The sequence below is a fragment of the Salmo salar genome, chromosome ssa06 (assembly GCF_905237065.1).
Source record: "Salmo salar chromosome ssa06, Ssal_v3.1, whole genome shotgun sequence".
Taxonomy (NCBI): domain Eukaryota; kingdom Metazoa; phylum Chordata; class Actinopteri; order Salmoniformes; family Salmonidae; genus Salmo; species Salmo salar.
The window spans coordinates 59,917,295-59,939,033 of record NC_059447.1 but is presented as its reverse complement, the minus strand read 5'-3'; the positions used below and the strand labels follow the sequence as shown (position 1 = coordinate 59,939,033).

The 21,739-nt window shown below is 42.0% G+C and overlaps 1 protein-coding gene across 2 annotated transcripts in view; it reads left to right on the top strand.

The window, feature by feature from the left end:
* slc16a10 (solute carrier family 16 member 10) overlaps positions 1-20,891 on the top strand; it is a 63,077-nt gene extending 42,186 nt beyond the window's left edge. For both annotated transcript variants that reach the window (XM_014205019.2, XM_014205020.2), the window contains exons 4-6: positions 15,415-15,558; positions 15,817-16,045; positions 17,275-20,891. In XM_014205019.2, coding sequence (XP_014060494.2) covers positions 15,415-15,558; positions 15,817-16,045; positions 17,275-17,516 — 615 coding nt within the window. In that variant the 3' untranslated portion in view covers positions 17,517-20,891. The remainder of the gene's footprint in view (positions 1-15,414; positions 15,559-15,816; positions 16,046-17,274) is intronic.
* Positions 20,892-21,739: the final 848 nt, after the last annotated feature.

Here is a 21,739-nt window from a genome sequence, read left to right as displayed (position 1 = left end):
GATTTAAGTATTGACATGGTCTCAGAACATCCATTTTCCTTGTTTCTCTATTAATAATTGTAATATTGAGAGTTAAAAACTGAAGAAAAAAATCCCAACCCAGGAAAAATAAAACCGAGAACTGAATTCTGGAAAATACTAAAGATAATTTTACTGGGGCCTGTCGGGTAAAATACTGTTTATTAACTATTATTTACCAGGTATATAGACAGAAAACACATCTATTGCACACCCAGGACCCGGGGAAGAGCTGCAGGGTATGGGAGAAGAGAACAATGTGCCTATTCAAAGGCTATAAAATAAATGAGTAGCTTGCGACATGTTTCATTTTTTTAAAGTAGCTCTCGTGCTAGAAAAGTTTGGAGACCCCTGATCTCGAGCTTCACAAGCACAAATACAAAAACCCACATTATCAAGTGTGGAAGGTCAGGAGAGGGGAAGTCTACACCTCAGCTATGCCTGTGGCATAATGTCTTTGTATGGCCTCAAGGACCTGTGTCACTGTTTTTGAGCTGGAGTTTTTGTTTCCTTCCTTCCTATGGCATGAGAGTTGTTTTTAAACATCTCTCCTGACCTTTGGCCTGTTGCTGCTCAGTTTAACTGAGTACTGTGTCATAAGCGTTTAGTCATAAAGCAATTCATTTTGTACACTGCATGTCAAAATTTGAAATGCTGCTATGAAATAGGCTTGTCAGGCTTAGACGCACACATCAGTTTTTTTCTGTCTGCTTATGTTAAATGTTTGTCTTCAAAGGGTACAAAGATATAAAATACAAGCACTGCTTACACATCATATACTGGACTGTTAATCTGTGGTGCCATAACAGTCCTAGATAGAATACTGTTCAGTCTTGAATTTTACTGTACACATTATACCAAAGACAGAGCCTGTAGTCTCTTCCCACAGTCACTGTATGACATGAGTCTGGAAAGCAAAACTAAAGTGCTTCAGACCTGACTGGAAAATGGTTGTAATTTGTAGTTTTTTGTTGTTGTTGAAAATACCAACTTTTTAAATACTCAAGGTTGAATATTGAGTTTCAACTAAAAGGCAACTATTTTCTTTGATATTCAAATACAGGTCTTAGAAAAACAAGTAATATTTGAGAGTATTTTGAATACCTCTCATAAAACCAAATACTGTTTCACGGTATTTGAATATATGCCGCCTTGAAAAAATATTTGTATTTGATGGCTTCCAAATATTTAATTACCAAAAACTACAATAGTTAGTTGAATCCTTCTAAATATATGATCATAAGCACATTTTGGAGGGCTCTTAGATATGAATCTTAAAATAGTTTATAGTCTAGAATGAAATGCGTGAGGGACATGGAATCACCTCAACATTAGAATAGACCATTTTTACAGCTTCAAAATGAACGAACAAATATTTTCATAATGAGTGAGACATGAGGTAATACAGTAACACTTGACATGTATTGTGACTTTGATTATTACAACAGCAACATTATTGTTACTAGGACTTTAGAAATTGCTTTATAATTGCAATCTAATGGAATTATTATATAAGTGGAATCCTTTACAGTAGTTACAAAAATTCTCAACTCATTGCTATGCAATTAAAATGAAATTACCAAAGTATTATGTAACAACATGCTAATAAAATGTTGCTCCAAGTAATTACAGTTGTAATACACAGGCACAAGAACTGAGAATGCTAACGCCAACACAATATGGCTATTAAGTGTCAAGGAAATATCCCAAAACTGCCTTCTTAAATCAACTACAGTCAAGGTAGCTGGAAAAAATCATGTTTGTATTCTGAGTAAACTGTCCCTTGTTAAAGATGGTATAGTGCAGGCATCGGCAACAGGTTGACGACTGTAAAATCACCAGAAATTCAGCTAAAAATGTAGTTAGGAAATCTGTTCCCAAGTATTCCCACGAATAAAAAAAAAAAAATTGTAAACGTGTCTCAGTGTAATTAAAGGTATGAAATTATTGTTATTTTAAAATACAATCTATTTTTGCGCTTATTTGGGGTCAATTTGCAGTGTACAAATTATTATGTATTGAAATAGTTGTAGTCACCTCCAAAGTAACTTTGTTTCCTTGGAAAATGTTTTACTTTCCGCAAAGCATAGTTAACTTCTTTGGGATCTGGGGGCAGTATTGAGTAGCATGGATGAATAAGGTGCCCAGAGTAAACTGCCTGCTACTCAGGCCCAGAAGCTAGGATATGCGTATTATTAGTAGATTTGGATAGAAAACACTCTGATGTTTCTAAAACTGTTTGAATGATGTCTGTGAGTATAACTGAACTCCTATGGCAGGCAAAAACATGAGAAAAATCTAACCAGGAAGTGAGAAATCTGAGGTTTGTAGTTTTTCAAGTGATTGCCTATCCAATATACAGTGTCTGTGGAGTCATATTGCACTTCCTAAGGCTTCCACTAGATGTCAACAGTCTTTAGAACGTTGTTTCAGGCTTCTACTGTGAATGGGGAGGGAATAAGAGCTATTTGAACCAGGTGTCTGGAAAAATGGCATAAGCTCAGTCATGTGAGAGCGAGCTGAGTTCCTTTTCATTTCTGAAGACAAAGGAATTGTCCGGTTGGAATATTATTGAAGATTTATGATAAAAACATCCTAAAGATTGATTCTATACATCGTTTGACATGTTTCTATAAACTGTAATGCAACTTTTTTGACTTTTCGTCTGGACATAGTGTATGCGCCTTATGGATTTGGAATAGTAAACTGAACGCGTGAACAAAAAGGAGGTATTTGGACATAAATATGGACTTTATCGAAACAAAACAAACATTTATTGTGGAACTGGGATTCCTGGGAGTGCATTCCGGTGAAGATCATCAAAGGTAAGTGAATATTTATAATGCTATTTCTGACTTTTGTTGACTCCACAACATGGCGGGTGTCTGTATGGCTTGTTTTGGTGTCTGAGCGCCTGTACACAGATTATCGCATGGTATGCTTTCGCCGTAAAGCTTTTTTAAAATCTGACACAGCGGTTGCATTAAGGAGAAGTGTATCTTTAATTCTATGTAAAACACTTGTATCTTATATCAACGTTTATGATGAGTATTTCTGTAAATTGATGTGGCTCCCTGCAAAATCACTGGATGTTTTAGAGGCAAACATTACTGAACATAACGCGCCAATGTAAACTGAGATTTTTGGATATAAATATGAACTTTATCGAACAAAACATACATATATTGTGTGACATGAAGTCCTATGAGTGCCATCTGATGAAGATCATCACAGGTTAGTAATTCATTTTATCTCTATTTCTGCTTTTTGTGACTCCTCTCTTTGCCTGGAAAATGGCTGTATGTTTTTTTTTGTGACTAGGCGCTGACCTAACATAATCATATGGTATGCTTTCGCCGTAAAGCCTTTTTGAAATCAGACACTGTGGCTGGATTAACAAGAAGTTAAGCTTTAAAATGGTGTATAATACTTGTATGTTTGAGGAATTTGAATTATGACATTTCACTGGCTGTTGTTGAGGTGGGACGCATATCCCAGAGGTTAAAACTATAGTTATCCCTGGTCTGAAGAGCATGAGACTCTGTAGAACTCAGGGCGTCCAAATGGAGGATAACTCAATCTAAATTAAAAGGTTGCCAAATGTGTGGTATTGCTTGGATGCATACCAGTTTAAAGTTATTTCACAGCAGTTATTCAATCCCCTAATATACATACGGTAGATGCTTTAGTAGTGTGGTCTGTGGAGAGTCAGTAAATATGTCTGGGAGGTTTGGTGGAGTTACATAAACACAGGTCTTATTATTCCAGTATTGCATACCATTTATAGGATGGAAAACATCTTCTGTGTAGAGACCTTGAGAGGAGAGATCTGTCCTGGGGCTTAGTAGGTCACTGTTTATTTGGAGGAGATTACTTTGTTATTGGAGGGAGGTCACTTTCTTCTGGGGACAGCCCTCCGTGTTCTCCTAACACTTTAGTGTCTGCTACCCAGGCTTGGCCACCGCTGGGCCCTGTCAGTGTCCAGCCCTAGCCCTAGCCCCATCCCTGGGCCCAGCCCGAAGCTTCTATATCATCAGGAAGACAGGGGAACCCAGGGGTGAAAGGCTGGATTGTTTAACCTTTTCAGGAAGGGAGTGCTCACCTCGCAGTGTGCTGGGACTAACAGAGCTGCTAATCCTAGTGGGATATTTGAGCTGTTTTCCCTCAGCTACTCTGCTCTGGTCAAAGTGCTGAGTCCAGCCCTTTAGTGTGTGTGTGTGTGTGTGTGTGTGTGTGTGTGTGTGTGTGTGTGTGTGTGTGTGTGTGTGTGCCTATTCCTCATCCGTAGCCAAGTCCCTATCAGCTGAAGACTGGGAGTCTAAAGTCCTGAAGAAGCTTTCCCTCTCACACTATTCCAGGTATTTCACATATTGGAGAATTAGATAGCGTATTTCATCACGTACGACTGTGTTCCTAGAGGTCTGATTAAAGGGAAAGGCATTGGCATTGCCAAGGACAAGTTGAACTGTATGTTTTGCAGGATATGTGTGAAGTCTGGATGGCATTGGTGTGCAAAAACGGGGCAGGGCGGTAGCAGATCCAGTCAGTGCATGGATTGTGTTAAGGTAGCCTACCAGAGGCAGTGCAGGCTGGCTTTCTCACAGTGCTTCCTAATTACATTCAATCACGAAACCTGTTTATCAAATTAGAAAGTTTATTCAGCATTTACTTTGATGTTGGTTTTACACCACTGTGTTAAACTCACCAGTGACAGTGACTAACTGCTACCACTTTGACAACAACAAACTCATTTGTCACCAGCTGCTGTGTGCTGGAGGGAGGGTGTTATGTCCTGGAAAGGTTTATAATAAAGCTTTTGGAGAGGGCGGCAAGTAGCCTAATGGTTAAGAGCGTTAGGGGTTAAGTGTCTTGCTCACGGGCCCAATTGCTCCTGCAAGTCGGTCTGGATAAGAGCGTCTGCTAAATGACAAATGTAAAATAGTGGCTGAGCTGCAGATGGAATTAGTTTAACAAGCAGTGTGTATGTGTCTTTGGGGGGGGGGTGTGTGTGTGTGTGTCTGTGTCATCGAAGATGACGGTTGTGGTGTTGATTTGTCTGTGCAATGTGCGTGCGAGAGCGCGTGACGTCCGTCAGCATGCACTGACGCGGTTGTTTGTGTGCCTCGGTAGTGTATTGTTGGCTGGTCAGTGTGGTGTTTATTTAAGGAGGGTGGGATGTTCCATGTTCCTGACAGGGACACCTGGCGGGTGGTAAGTCAGTAAGCATTAGGTCACGTGGCTAGGCCACATACTAGAATACGCGATCACACGGCCCAAATGCCAGCCTATCCCCTATATATTCACTACCAGGGTCCCCTAGTGCTCTAGTCAAAGTAGTGCACTACATAGGGAATAGGGTGGCATTTGGAAGAGTCAACATCCCCCAAGGTTATGTGGTTGGTAGGGAGGGATGATGCCCACTGGCCAGTAAGTAAAGTGCAAGTGAGCCTGAGAGCAGGTGCCCTAGCAGTATTTATGGGCCAGGTGTTTCTGGGTAGTATAATGGCCAAGCACAGCAGGCCTGGCATCTGAGCCAGCAGGGAGTGGGACACCCTGTGGACTGGAGGAATGTTGTCTGTGGGCTGTAGTACTATAGCCTCGTGAAACCAGACTGAAGGTGGAACAGAGGCTCTTTGACTGGGACGCAGCAGCAGGAAGGGGTTTGGATGTGGTGTTGGTGTCCTTGGAGGCTGCAGCTACTGGCAGGGCTCCAGGTACCAGGCTGGGCCTCCCAGGCAGCCTCCCCAGCTCTGGGGCACACCGATTGGTGCTCCCGTGTAGGCGGGACCGGCAGAGGCCTGGAATCGACATCTGGGCCGCGTTTTACATGCTCCGATACACTACGACCGCAACTATGCAGCCCACAATAGTTGCGATGGTGTTTTCGCTTTGCCTGTGAATTGAGCAGAAGGAGTTGCAGCGGCTGCTATGAATATTATATAGGGATACAATGCCAATGTATTCATACTCCTTGACTTACTGCACATTTTGTTGTTACAGCCTGAATTCAAAATGTATTAAATATTTTACAAATTCTCACCATCTACACACACACAACCCCATAACAACAGTGAAAACATGTTTTTAGAAATGTTAGCACATTGTTTTTGAAAATGAAATACAGAAATATCTCATTTACATATGTATTCCCACCCCATTTTGCTATGACACTCCAAATTGAGCTCAGGTGCATCCAATTTCCTTTGATCTTCCTTGATTTCACTACAAGTTGGAGTCCACCTGTAGCCAATTCAATTGATTGGACATTTTAAAAAGAAACACCTGTCTATATAAGGTCCTACAGTTGACAGGGCATGTCAGCGATTACTGTGACATTATTGCAGGTATCCCTTGGGCTTTGTCAAGCGCCATCCATAGTGGTTTTAAATGTATCCTGTGTAGGGCCTCTGATCGAGGACTCAGGCCGCGGGGAGAGACAGACCGGGCGGGAGCGTTTTGAGATGCAGTTGCACTGGGATGCCATCTGGCCGCAAGCAAAGTTAGGAGAAGAGGAATATTGGCACAGGGACACTAAGGTGGATTGCTGAGGAGGAATGGAGGAAAAGAAGAGGTGGCAGAGAATGAGGAAAGCAGAGTTGGATTTAAATTTGAGGAAGATGGCGATTTTAAAAGTGGAGATGGGGTGTTGAAGAAGATTGGTATCAAGTGCAAACCGAGTGAGCCGTGTATCAGACCAAGTTCTGGAGGTTAAATGTAAGTGAATGAGGGCGAGTTAAGTAAGGTGGAAGGTGTGGTGAAGAACTCTAAACCTGAGCCTGACATCAATGGACATGATAAATTAAATCAGTTAAGGTAACCTGTAGTAGACTTTGTGATATTTGTTTGTAGTTTCTTCTGATCAGAGGGAGCGGGCGTTGGCCTCCCGAGTAGCGCAGTGGTCTAAGGCACTGCATCGCAGTGTTGCGGTGTCACTACCGGGAGTCCCATAGGTCGGTGCTCAATTGGTCCAGGTTAGGGGAGGGTTTGGTCGGGGGGGGCTTGTCTCATCCTCTGAAACATGACCCGCCAAACTGTGGTCCTTAATACCTGCCCCGCTTAACCTGGATGCCAGCTGCACCAATGTGTCGGAGGAAACACTGCTCAACTGACGACCGAAGTCAGCTTGCAGGCGCTAGGCCCGCCACAAGGAGTCACTAGAGTGCGATGAGCCAAGTAAAGCCCCCTCCACCAAACCCTCTCCTAACCCGGACCACGCTGGGCCAATTATGCACCGCCCTATGAGACTCCCGGTCACGGCCGGTTATGACATAGCCCGGGATCAAACCCAGGTCTGTAGTGACGCCTCAAGCGCTGCGATGCAGTGCCTTAGATCACTGCGCCACTCGGGAGGCCACAAGGTGATGGGTTTTGAGTATAGGGTTAGTTGGCAGGGTAATTAAAATGTATTTTATTTCTTTATTTTCCCATTTCCCCTTTTCTCATTTTGTATCACAAAGTGTAATATCTATACTATAGTTCAGTTGGACGCAGTAATGCAACATATTGGATGCCAACTGCCATTAAATATCACAGAAGTGCATGTCAGAGCAAAAACTATACCATGAAGTTCAAGGAACTGACCCTAGGTCTCCGAGAGAATTATGATTAAGGCATATATCTGGGGAAGGGTATTAAACTATTTCTAGAGTGTTGAAAGTTTCCAAGAGCACAGTGGTCTCTATCATTGGGAAATGGGAAAAAAAGATGGAACTGCCTAGAGCTGGCAGCCCCGTCCGACCCAAACTGAGCAACCATGCAAGGAGGACCTTAGTAACCTCCTTGACCAAGAACCCAGTGACCACTGACCGAAATACAGAGTTCCTTGGCTGAGATGGAAGACTCAAAGCTGTAATTGCTGCCAAAGGTGCTTCTACAAAGCATTCACTCAGGGGTGTGAATACTTAGTGCCTTCCAAAAAATATTCATACTCCTTATTTCACATTTTGTTGTTACAGCCTGAATTTTAAATTGATGTAATAGACTTTGTTCTCAGCCATCTCAGCCAATTGAAAATGTAATCTACATATCTCATTTACATAATTATTCCCCTGAGTCAATACAAGTTAGAATCACCTTTGGCAGTAATTACAGCTGTTAGTCTTTCTGGGTAAGTCTCTAAGAGCTTTCCACACCTAGATTGTACAATATTCTTTAAAAAAAATCTTCAAGCTCTGTTGTTACGAATCCCTTTGGCCCTGCAGTCTAGGGGGGATGGAAACGAGACCTGTAACATAACTCATGCAAATCATAAGTGATAAAGTACAGTGAGAACAAAAACCACAGACAACTTAAATCTACCGTCAAACACTATAGGTTTATTTTAAAACACACGGTAAAGGGGGGCGGGGAAGGGGGCTGAGCTGGACCCAAGGAAAGAAACAATCCAAAAACACCCCTAAACTAGACTAGCCTACTTCAAGAACACTTAGCTAACTAACCAAAAATACAGTGGGCGGTCCGCCCAGTTCAACTAGTGTATTTAGACACTGTTTTCCTATGGGTAATGTAGGCCCATGGGCGACTTGGCTTGTTACCCCCTTTTCCCACCATCAAACAAACAACAAAACAATACTCACAGGATAACCGGACAAATGTGACATGTAGGAGAGGGGGGGAGAGGGGGGGAGAGAGGGGGAGAGAGAATGAGGGAGAATGAGTTGAGAGAGAGAGAGAGAATGAGTTGAGAGAGAGAATGAGTTGAGAGAGAGAGAGAATGAGCTGTTGAGAACTACTGACTGGGTTTTTAAATCAAGGGGATGTGATTGGTTGAGGGAAAAGGAGCAGGTGTCTTGGTTGGTGACTGATTGGGGAATGATGATTGTCACCTGTGAGGGGAGAAGGGGAGGAAAAACACACACACACAGGATACATACACAGGATACCTGTATCCGTAACATCTGTCAAGTTAGTTGTTGATCACGGCTAGACGTCACATACATGTACATTAGCAGATGTTATTGCGGGTGTAGCGAAATGCTTGTGCTTCTAGCTCCGACAGTGCAGTAATATCTAACAAATTACACTACATATACACACATCTAAGTAGGAATGAATTAAGACTATATACATATGGACAAGCAATGTCAGAGCGGAAAGGACTAGGATACCGTAGAATAGTATAGAATACAGTATATACATATGAGATGAGTATTGCCAGATACAGTTGATGTCGGAAGTTTACATACACCTTAGCCAAAACACATTTAAACTCAGTTTTTCCACAATTTCTGATTTTTAATCCTCATACAAATTCCCTGTTTTAGGTCAGTTAGGATCACCACTTTATTTTAACAATGTGAAATGTCAGAATAATAGTAGAGAATAATAGTAGCGAATGATGTATTTCAGCTTTTAATTCTTTAATCACATTCCCAGTTAGAAGTTTACATACACTCAATTAGTATTTGGTAGCATTGCCATTTAAATTGTTTAACATTTCGGGTAGCCTTCCACAAGCTTCCCACAATAAGTAGGGTGAATTTTGGCCCATTCCTCCTGACAGAGCTGGTGTAACTGAGTCAGGTTTGTAGGCCTCCTTGCTCACACACACTTTTTCAGTTCTGCCCACATATTTTCTATAGGATTGAGGTCAGGGCTTTGTGATGGCCGCTCCAATACCTTGACTTTGTTGTCCTTAAGCCATTTTGCCACAACTTTGGAAGTATGCTTGGGGTCATTGTCCATTTGAAAGACCCATTTGCGACCAAGCTTTAACTTCCTGACTGATGTCTTGAGATGTTGCTTTAATATATCCACAAAATGTTCCTTCCTCATGAAGCCATCTATTTTGTGAAGTGCACCAGTCCCTCCAGCAGCAAAGCACCCCCACAACATGATGCTGCCACCCCCATGCTTCACGGTTGGGATGGTGTTGTTCGGCTTGCAAGGCTCCCCCTTTTTCCTCCAATCATAACGATGGTCAATATGGCTTAACAGTTATATTTTTGTTTCATCAGACCAGAGGACATTTCTCCAAAAAGTACGATATTTGTCCCCATGTGCAGTTGCAAACCGTAGTCTGGCTTTTTTTATGGCGGTTTTGGAGCAGTGGCTTCTTCCTTGCTGAGCGGCCTTTCAGGTTATGTCGATATAGGACTCCTTTTACTGTGGATATAGATACTTTTGTACCTGTTTCCTCCAGCATCTTCACAAGGTCCTTTGTTGTTGTTCTGGGATTGATTTGCACTTTTCGCACCAAAGTACGTTCATCTCTAGGAGACAGAATGCGTCTCCTTCCTGAGAGGTATGACGGCTGTGTGGTCCCATGGTGTTTATACTTGCGTACTATTGTTTTTACAGATGGTACCTTCAGGCGTTTGGAAATTGCTCCCAAGGATGAACCAGACTTGTGGAGGTCTACCATTTTTTTTCTGAGGTCTTGGCTGATTTTCTTTTGATTGTCCCATGATGACAAGCAAAGAGGCACTGAGTTTGAAGGTAGACCTTGAAATACATCCACAGGTACACCTCCAATTGACTCAAATTATGTCAATTAGCCTATCAGAAGCTTCTAAAGCCATGACATCATTTTCTGGAATTTTCCAAATTGTTTAAAGGCACAGTCAACTTAGTGTAAGCTTCTGTAAGCTTCTGAACCAGTGGAATTGTGATACAGTGAATTATAAGTGAAATAATCTGTCTGTAAACAATTGTTGAAAAAATTACTTGTGTCATGCACAATGTAGATGTCCTAACCGACTTGCCAAAACTATAGTTTGTTAACAAGAAATGTGTGGAGTGCTTGAAAAACTAGTTTTAATGACTCCAACCTAAGTGTATGTAAACTTCCGACTTCAACTGTATGTAAACATTATTAAAGTGACTAGTGTTCCATTCCTTAAAATGGCCAGGGATTTCTAGTCTATGCCTATAGGCAGCAGCCTCTATTGTGCTAGTGATGGCTGTTTTTCAATCTCTTGGTCCCAGCTTTGATGCACCTGTACTGACCTCGCCTTCTGGATGATAGCAGGGTGAACAGGCAGTGGCTAGGGTGGTTGATGTCCTTGATGATCTTTTTGGCCTTCAGGTGCTGTAGGTGTCCTGGAGGGTGTGTGTTTGCCCCCAGTAATGCGTTGGGCAGACCGCACCACCCTCTGGAGAGCCTTGCTGTTGCGGGCGGTGCAGTTGCCGTACCAAGCGGTGATACAGCCCGACAGGATGCTTTCAATTGTGCAGCTGTAAAAGTTTTAGGTGACAAGCCAAATTTCTGTCGACTCCTGAGGTTGAAGAGGCTCTGTTGTGCCTTCACCACACTGTCTGTGTGGGTGGTCCATTTCAGTTTGTCAGTGAAATGTATGCCAAGGAACTTGAAGCTTTCCACCTTCTCCACTGCGGTCCCGTTGATGTAGATAGGGGGGTGCTACCTCTGCTGTTTCCTGAAGTCCACAATCATCTCCTTTGTTTTGTTGACATTGAGTGTGAGGTTGTTTTCCAAATCAAATCAAATCAAATTTATTTATATAGCCCTTCGTACATCAGCTGATATCTCAAAGTGCTGTACAGAAACCCAGCCTAAAACCCCAAACAGCAAGCAATGCATGTGAAAGAAGCACGGTGGCTAGTTAAACCCCCTAGGAAAAACTCCCTAGAAAGGCCAAAAACCTAGGAAGAAACCTAGAGAGGAACCAGGCTATGAGGGGTGGCCAGTCCTCTTCTGGCTGTGCAGGGTGGATATTATAACAGAACATGGTCAAGATGTTAAAATGTTCATAAATGACCAGCATGGTCAAATAATAATAATCATAGTAGTTGTCGAGGGTGCAACAAACACGTCCGGTGAACAGGTCAGGGTTCCATAGCTGCAGGCAGAACAGTTGAAACTGGAGCAGCAGCACGGCCAGGTGGACTGGGGACAGCAAGGAGTCATCATACCAGGTAGTCCTGAGGCATGGTCCTAGGGCTCAGGTCCTCCGAGAGAAAGAGAGAATTAGAGAGAGCATACTTAAATTCACACAGGAGAAGACAGGAGATATACTCCAGATATCACAGACTGACCCTAGCCCCCCGACTCAAACTACTACAGCGTAAATACTGGAGGCTGAGACAGGAGGGGTCAGGAGACACTGTGGCCCCATCCGATGATACCCCCGGACAGGGCCAAACAGGCAGGATATAACCCCACCCACTTTGCCAAAGCACAGCCCCCACACCACTAGAGGGATGTCTCCAACCACCAACTTACCGTCCTAAGACAAGGCCGAGTATAGCCCACAACGATCTCCGCCATGGCACAACCCAAGGGGGGGCGCCAACCCAGACAGGAAGACCACGTCAGTGACTCAACCCACTCAAGTGACGCACCCCTCCCATGGACGGCAGGAAGAACACCAGTAAGCCAGTGACTCAGCCCCTGTAAAAGGTTTAGAGGCAGAGAATCCCAGTGGAAAGAGGGGAACCGGCAAGGCAGAGACAGCAAGGGCGGTTCGTTGCTCCAGCCTTTCCGTTCACCTTCACACTCCTGGGCCAGACTATACTTAATCATAGGACCTACTGAAGAGATGTGTCTTCAGTAAAGACTTAAAGGTTGAGACTGAGTCTGCGTCTCTCACATGGGTAGGCAGACCATTCCATAAAAATGGAGCTCTATAGGAGAAAGCCCTACCTCCAGCCGTTTGCTTAGAAATTCTAGGGACAATTAGGAGGCCTGCGTCTTGTGACCGTAGCGTATGTGTAGGTATGTACGGCAGGACCAAATCGGAAAGATTGGTAGGAGCAGGCCCATGTAATGCTCTGTAGGTTAGCACTAAAACCTTGAAATCAGCCCTTGCCTTAACAGGAAGCCAGTGTAGGGAAAGCTAGCACTGGAGTAATATGATCAAATTTTTTGGTTCTAGTCAGGATTCTAGCAGCCGTATTTAGCACTAACTGAAGTTTGTTTAGTGCTTTATCCGGGTAGCCGGAAAGTAGAGCATTGCAGTAGTCCAGCCTAGAAGTAACAAAAGCATGGATTAATTTTTCTGCGTCATTTTTGGACAGAAAGTTTCTGATTTTTGCAATGTTACGTAGATGGAAAAAAGCTGTCCTTGAAACAGTCTTGATATGTTCTTCAAAAGAGAGATCAGGGTCCAGAGTAACGCCGAGGTCCTTCAGTTTTATTTGAGACGACTGTACAACCATCCAGATTAATTGTCAGATTCAACAGAAGATCTCTGTTTCTTGGGACCTAGAACAAGCATCTCTGTTTTGTCCGAGTTTAAAAGTAGAAAGTTTGCAGCCATCCACTTCTTTATGTCTGAAACACAGGCTTCTAGCGAGGGCAATTTTGGGGTTCACCATGTTTCATTGAAATGTACAGCTGTGGGTCGTCCGCATAGCAGTGAAATTTAACATTATGTTTTCGAATGACATCCCCAAGAGGTAAAATATATAGTGAAAACAATAGTGGTCCTAAAACGAAACCTTGACGAACACCGAAATTTACAATTGATTTGTCAGAGGACAAACCATTCACAGAGACAAACTGATATCTTTCCGACAGATAAGATCTAAACCAGGCCAGAACTTGTCCATGTAGACCAATTTGGGTTTCCAATCTCTCCAAAAGAATGTGGTGATCGATGGTATCAAAAGCGGCACTAAGATCTAAGAGCACAAGGACAGATGCAGAGCCTCGGTCTGACGTCATTAAAAGGTCATTTACCACCTTCACAAGTGCAGTCTCAGTGCTATGATGGGGTCTAAAACCAGACTGAAGCGTTTCGTATACATTGTTTGTCTTCAGGAAGGCAGTGAGTTGCTGTGCAACAGCTTTTCCAGGCACCACACTCCCAGTGTCTGTTGGAAAGCAGACTGAACCAGGTTTTCCTCTAGGATTTTGCTCTCCCGTTTTCTGTTGATAAAAAAAAAAAAACTCCCTAGGCCTTGCCGATGACAAGCATACCCATAACATGACGCAGCCACCACCATGCTTGAACATTTGAAGAGTGGTACTCAGTAATGTGTTGTGTTGGATTTGCCCCAAACATAACACTTTGTATTCAGGACAAAATTAATTTCTTGGCCACATTTTATGCAGTTTTACTTTAGTGCCTTATTGAAGACAGGATACATGTTTTGGATTATTTGTATTCTGAACAGGCTTCTTTCTTTTTCGCTCTGTCATTTAGGTTAGTGTTGTAGAGTAACTACAATGTTGTTGATCCAACCTCAGTTTTCTCCTATCACAGCCATTAAACTCTTAACTGTTTTAAAGTCACCATTGGCCTCATGGTGAAATCACTGAGCGGTTTCCTTCCTCTCTGGCAGCTGAGTTAGGAAGGACACCTGTATCTTTGTAGTGACTGGGTGTATTGATACACCAGCCAAAGTGTAATTAATAATTTCCCCATGTTCAAAGGGGTATTCAATGTCGGCTTTTTTTATTTTTACCCATCTACCAATAGGTGCCCTTTGCAAGGCGTTGGAAACCATCCCTGGTCTTTGGTTGAATCTGTGTTATAAATTCACTGCTCGACTAAGGGACCTTTATAGATATGAGGTGGTACAGAGATGAGGTAGTCATGCAAAAACATGTGAAACGCTATTATTGCACAGTGAGTTCATGCAACTTATTATGTGACTTGTTAAACACATTTCTACTCCTGAACTTATGTAGGCTTGCCATAACAATGGGGTTGAATACGTATTGACTCCAGACATTTTCTAAAAACATAATTCCACGTTGATATTTGCCTTCCCTGTGGCTCAGTTGGTAGAGCATGGTGTTTGCAACGCCGGCATGGTGTGTGCAACGCCAGGGTTGTGGGTTCGATTCCCACGGGGGGCCAGTACAAAAGAAAAGAAAAATACATTTTAAAAAGTGCATGAAATGTATGTATTCAATACTGTAAGTCGCTCTGGATAAGAGTGTCTGCTAAATGACTAAAATGATAATCTGTGTAGGCCAGTGATCCAAAATCACCATTTTAATAAATGTTTCATTCAGGCTGTAACACAACATTTTTAAAAAGTCAAGCAGTGTGAATACTTTCTGAAGGGCCTGTAACTGTTAAGGCTGTGAGATGGTGGTGGCTTCACTGAGTTGTATGAATGGTGCACCCTGCCTTCCCCACTTCTGAAAAAGGAGTGGTGTAGAGGGAGGACTCCTCTCGGGGGTATGCCTGAAACATGAGGAGACTGCCCCCCCAACTCACAACTACAAACACATACTGTATACTCTATCAAACATGTAGATCCTCCTTACAGCACATTGCCCACATTGAACACAATGTGCCAAGATCATTGTTCTATGTTCCATATATGCTTCCCATTGCAACTTATCGCTCTTGTGACATCTAGAAACTAATCAATTGTAAGCATCTACTAGCCTTTTGTCTGTTTTCAACTAGACTTGGCAGCTGTGTTCTGATGTGACTGAGTACTGACGAGATACTTGTGTCCTTTGCGTCTGTCCCATAGATGAAGCATGTTGAGGAGCGCTTCGGAGAAGACGCCAACAAGGAGGTTCTGCTCATGTGCATCGGCGTCACGTCCGGCGTGGGCCGCCTCATCTTCGGCCGGGTGGCTGACTACGTACAGGGAGTGAACAAAGTCTACCTGCAGGTAAAGTCTACTAACCTCGAGGTCTTGCACAGGTCATTACTAGGTCTTAAAAGATACCCTATTCCCCATATAGGGCACTACTTCTGGCCCGATGACACCCCACTCTCCATAAAGTCTACTATGTGTGAAATTTAGGGTGTCATTTCAGATGTAGCCTGAACCCCATGTCATAACCATTACTCTGATTAATGCAATGCTGCTGTGTGCATCACATTCATGTCGCCTCTCTGACATCCCCTCCGGTCTCCTCCCGCCCAGGTGTCTTCGTTCGTCGTCATTGGCGTGATGTCCATGATGATCCCTCTGTGTCATGTGTTCGGAGGGTTGATCGCGGTGTGTCTGCTCATGGGCCTGTTCGACGGCTGTTTCATCTGCATCATGGCCCCCATCGCCTTTGAACTGGTGGGCTCTCAGAACGTGTCCCAGGCCATCGGCTTCCTGCTGGGCATGATGTCTGTGCCCATGACCGTGGGGCCTCCTATTGCAGGTACAGTTAAGCAGTCAAGCCGGTTGGCCGCGTTTGAGATGGCATCTTCCCGGGGGGGAAATAGGAAAGTTAGTACGAGGCAGGAAAAAGTTAAATCAATCATCGAGCCACTGAATTGGTTAGGCTGTACTGTTTGAAAGATATTAGCATTTAGCTTGACGCTGTAAAACGTTTGTCCCTGGAGTATGATTCTGAGCTTTAGTTGCTTTTCTATAAACCTCTGGTTCCACCTGGTGTTTCTGTGCAACTGTGAAAGTGAAATGCTCCATACTCTACCATACACAAAGGAACAAAAAGAAATCGATTCACATGGCTACTTTGCACCTTCTACAATTACAACTTGATATGAGTAGAGACATTATCTTGTGAATATGATACTTGTGTAAGAAATTCTATACCTTGTGGAAGATGCATATGTTGAGTGCACAGACGTCCATTCATTTTAATCTCTTTCTAATTTAGATATCATTCATATCCACATGAGTCATGTGCAACCTGTTTGCACTGTATTACAAAAAAAGGCATCTGTTTTTCTCTGAAATAGACTAGCATTCCAGGAAGAGAGGGAAACAAGGTGGTAGAAGCAGGGAATGCAGGAAGTCATGCAATCTAGGGATGTTAAGGGACGGAAACCACAATCCACAAAGGGGGGGTCAGACGGAGGGGCCTAATTAGCCCTGAACCCAATCCACTCAGTCTTCACTAGCCAGTAATAATCAGCTCTTTGTATTAAAAGAGAGGGTTTGCACTAACCCAGTACCACTGGGCAAAAGCTGATTGAATCAATGTTGTTTTCATGTAATTTCAACCCCAAAAAATGTATGTTGAATCCACATGGAAAACTTATTGGATTTGAAAAAAGTCATCAACATAAGGGCATTTGGTATTTTTTTTCACGGTGAATTCCCATTAGTTGACAACTCAACCAAATGTAAATCAAAACTAGATGTTGAACTGCTGTCTCTGCCCAGTGGGTACCTGGTATCACTCTGTCCCAGCTCAGATAAGCCTACCTTTTTTGTTTTATATCTGAAAGGACCTAATAAGGTGTTCACTGTGGGTTGAAGTTATGGGGTTATGCACTCAGGACTGGAGCATGCTATTGCTGACCTGTGGGGTTTGTTCCTTGTCTTTAGGACACAAAATGATTCAGGATGAACGAGTCCCAGATATTTTGATTAACGATGAACGAGTCCCATATATTTATATGTCTCTCTCTCTCTCTCTAGGGTTCCTGAGGGACAGGCTGGGGAGTTATGACGTGGCCTTCTATTTGGCTGGTATCCCGCCTATCATCGGTGGGGCCGTGCTGTGTCTGATCCCCTGGGTGGAGGCTAGACGTATCAGGAGAGAGCAGGAGGAGGCAGCCAAAGATGGCACCCAAGAGCAGATGCTGGAGTTCAAGAGGAACAGTGGTGGTCAGGGAGACGCACTAGCAGTGAAGACAGCAACCCCCGACTCTGTCATCTAAGTCTCCCAAAACACACTCAAAACAAAGATACAACTAGACATACAGACAGTTCATATTCACTCGCAGGAACTTGGAACTGCTGATTTATCATATTTATTTATGATACAAGTATAGATGAAATATGTATTGACCTGTATGTGTAAACAATATTTTAATGGCTGCTTTTGCAGGAGAATGTGGGGCAAATGCTGAAGTAGTACTACATATCAGTTATACACATAGATACTCAACAAACACAATTGAACATGAAGGTGATCTTGAAGAGCTATGCATCGGATTGTTTTCCAATCTTGCAGCTGTTGAATTAACTTGAAGGTTAAAATGAGGAAATCGAAGAAAAAAAAAATATATATATATATTTCTTACAAGGGAACGCACGTTTTACTTGGGTGCTTTTTGAAGTCTGCAACCACTTATTTACATGAGAATAGCAGTGGCCAGCCTTGCTAGAAAATTCCCTCGTTTTCAATGTGCATTTTTTTTTAAGGGCATTGAGGATCGTTCTCATCATTGCCTAGAAATGTTCAATACAAGCTTGGATATAGTTTTTAGGCTTTGCAGAATTTTGAAGAGAAAAACAAACTAGATTTATTGGGTTTGATGAAAAATATATATTTCCAATAAACGCTAGGGACATATAATTGACCATATATGGTAAAAGAAACTGTAATATCTAATTTATTTTCTCAAATGATCCCATAAGTAGTATAGGTAAGTAAAGTGTGTTTGGGACACATATGTTGCTTGTCTTGACAACAGTATAGCAAAGAATCTACTGTTAGTAGAATTTAACCGGGGGGAAAAAGCTGCTTTTAAAAGTCAACCCTTTTCTGTTTATGGCACAAAGTGATCTGTGGGGGTTTGACACTCTTAAAACATGCCAAGATTGTGAATTTGTGAGTAATGAGGTATGACCTGACCATACAATATCACTTCAAAGAAGTGCTTTATGAGATAATGGGTGGGGAGGTAGTTAGTTCCTAGTGGTGGTAGGGCTTACTATTGTCTTAGTTTTAAAGGTCACCTTGAAGGTGCTTGAGCACCTCAAGGGAGCAGCTTGAAGCACAATTGCAGCGTCCCACCCGTGAAATATGAAACGTCATCTCAAGGCTGCAGTACTCTGGACCTGAAATAGGCCTGACTTTACCTGAGGCTGTATTCAGTCGTTAGTATCTCTGATACAGTATAACTTGAATGCGTCGTACACAGTGCCTGAGAATCCTTTTCAGTGTTTTTTTTTAATCAGAACCACCGTTGTCATTTTGTATACATAGTTTATAGCAGCTCGGAGCAGGATTCTCAAACTGAACGTCTGCTTGTCTGACTATGCAACGTGAGTAAAGGATGAACGTCAGTGTTGATTATAAGGAGTCATTTACATAAAACGGAGATGAATGAATATTATGAATAGATTTTTTTTTATTGTTGATGGCAGTATTTTGTCCAGCACATATAGGCTAGTAAACCAATGTTATACTTTCATATATTCTAATTGTAGTAGGCTCACTCTGTCCACCATATTTCAAATGTAATTTGATATGTAATCATTGACAAATGTGACCATTAGTCAAGTTAACCATTGACTATGTGCTCAGTTCATTAGCCTTTTGTTAGGAAAAATATTTGTTTTAATGATATTTTTCATATTTGTATTTATTTTTTTTCTAGAATTTGTTTAGCGGCTGATGTCATGCCATAATTAATTGGTGCTTTCCTTTCTCATATTATTTGATGTTTTGAAGACCAAAACAACCTTTTGTATTGATTATTTTGGGTGTGCCCTTGAAATGTAAAGAAAATGGCCGATTTATCTATGGTCAATTCTATTTGCCAAAGCACCACCCGCAGGATAGTTTATTAGGCCTTTCAAACATTTTATGTTTCAAATCACCCTCCTGAATTTCAACAATCATTTGATAATTATAAAGATTGCTCTTGGAGAACTTGAAGACCCACAACTTTTACAGTGTAGGATTTTGACTCGACAATCCCTTGACCACTAAGCACGCAGAAAAGTCATAACTTATCAAAATCCAAACTATCCAGCTCTGTAGGTCATTGGTTTCACCAAGGCAAGACTTGTGACACAATCTACCTCAGTATTTTGTCCTACACAGTATTTGCAGGACAGAAAGAGGCTTTCAGTTCAAACCATTACAAAACACGACCATCACGTGTTGTTTGGGCAATATTTCCCTTCCACTGTATGTCTTTATACAGTTGATATCCAAACATTAGGAGAGACTATGTAAAAGAGTCTTCCAGCTTCCTAGCCATCACTGTTTGCTCTGAACGGGATTGCTGCCTATCTGTACCACAGAAAAGTATTTGTCTGAGAAGTACAGTACTTCAGTAGAATTTTGTGACCAGGGAAATGCAAATAAATGACTAATTCTGAAAAGAAAAGTTATCTTGAACTTAAATCTTGCTTTGGGAATTATGTTTTTTTCTATACTTTGAATTTCCTTTTTTTTTTTTTGCTATCGATGTGAGACTTAGATAATACCCATGTCACAAGGAATGTTTTGGATACATTTTTTTTCTTTATTTTTCTAACCAGAGCATACATTTCTATTAGGGAAATGTCAAATTTATATATAATTTGTTTTATCAAGTCTTATTTTTTTTGTTAAGTTCATCTTTTAGTTATAATTGCTATATTATTTTACTTTACATCCTAGACATACGCAGTTGCACAATTCACCGATGAAAGCCTCAGGTAATTTCTCAATAGAAATTCCTGAAATTGTACCCTGGAGGTTTTACTGAGATACCTCTTTGCCATACACATCTTAGTAATTATTCATTACATTATCTCGTACTGAATTAATTCCTTGGCATCCAAAGAAGTTTGTCACCTTTTGGGAATGTCCCAGTATTTAGATCATATGAAGAGAATTGAAAGATTTAGTTTATGCATGTTATGTTTAGTGGCTAAAGACCAAATTCAACAGCATATTGTTTGAAATGATTCAATTAACATGTTTCTAGTTACATATGCAGGTTATATATAGATTTTATTCAAACTCTTTTGCTGTTCACAGGTGTAATTGAGTGTATATCTATGCCTAATGCAACTAGAATTCTGCCACACTGTCACAAAAAATATCAACTTTGCTGCTTTCATTTTCACCCCATGTTATGTGCATCTCTCATTTTGTTGTTCACACAGAGTTTCTATTTCTTTACAGTATATATGTATTTCTTTAAAATACACTTTTTTATTGCTGATCATTAAAATCTCTTAGCTTTGTAGTTATTTCAGCATTTTATTGCTTTTCTAATTGCCTTCATAATTGTATTGCATTATTTAATGTTTTAATATGTCATAGTACTATGTACAACTGAAATTAAAATACATTTTTAACAAAGTAAGGATTTGTTTAATTTTTTTTTTTTTTCCTTGAGTTTCTCATCATTCATCACTCTCTAGTTGCATCATGGGAAAATTATACATCACCAAATTTGAGCCTACCAATGTCTCTGTCAACCTATAGGGCCTGGTTATTTAAGCTACTTTATGCATGTACACACACTAAAAAACAAAGTGTTTGCTGTAATCCAATATCAATACTGGACCATCCTTCCTCTTAACACATTGTTCTCACACGTCTCTGTCATACAGGGGAGTCGGACTGTTGCCAAAGCGAGCCATCAAGTATAGAAGGCCAATCTACGTGGCTAAGCACGACTCCAACACCATTTAGTTTGCTGACGACACAACGGTGGTAGGCCTGATCACCGGCAACGATGAGGCAGCCTATAGGGAGGAGATCAGAGACCTGGCAGTGCGGTGCCAGGACCCCAACCTCTCAACGTGAGCAAGACAAAGGAGCTGATCGTGGACTACAAGAAAATGAGGGCTGAACACGTTCACATCGACGGGGCTGTAGTGGAGTGGGTCGAGAGTTTCAAGTTCCTTGGCGTCCACATCACCAACAAACTATTATGGTCCAAACACACCAAGACAGTTGCGAAGAGGGCACGACAACACCTTTTCCCCCTCAGGAGACTGAAAAGATTTGGCATGAGTCCCCAGATTCTCAAAAAGTTATACAGCTGCACCATCGAGAGCATTCTGACTGGTTGCATCACCGCCTGGTATGGCAACTGCTCGGCATCTAACCCTACGGCGCTACAGAAGGTAGTGTGTACGGCCCAGTTCATCACTGGGGCCAAGCTTCCTGCCATCCAGGACCTATATACTAGGCGGTGTCAGAGGA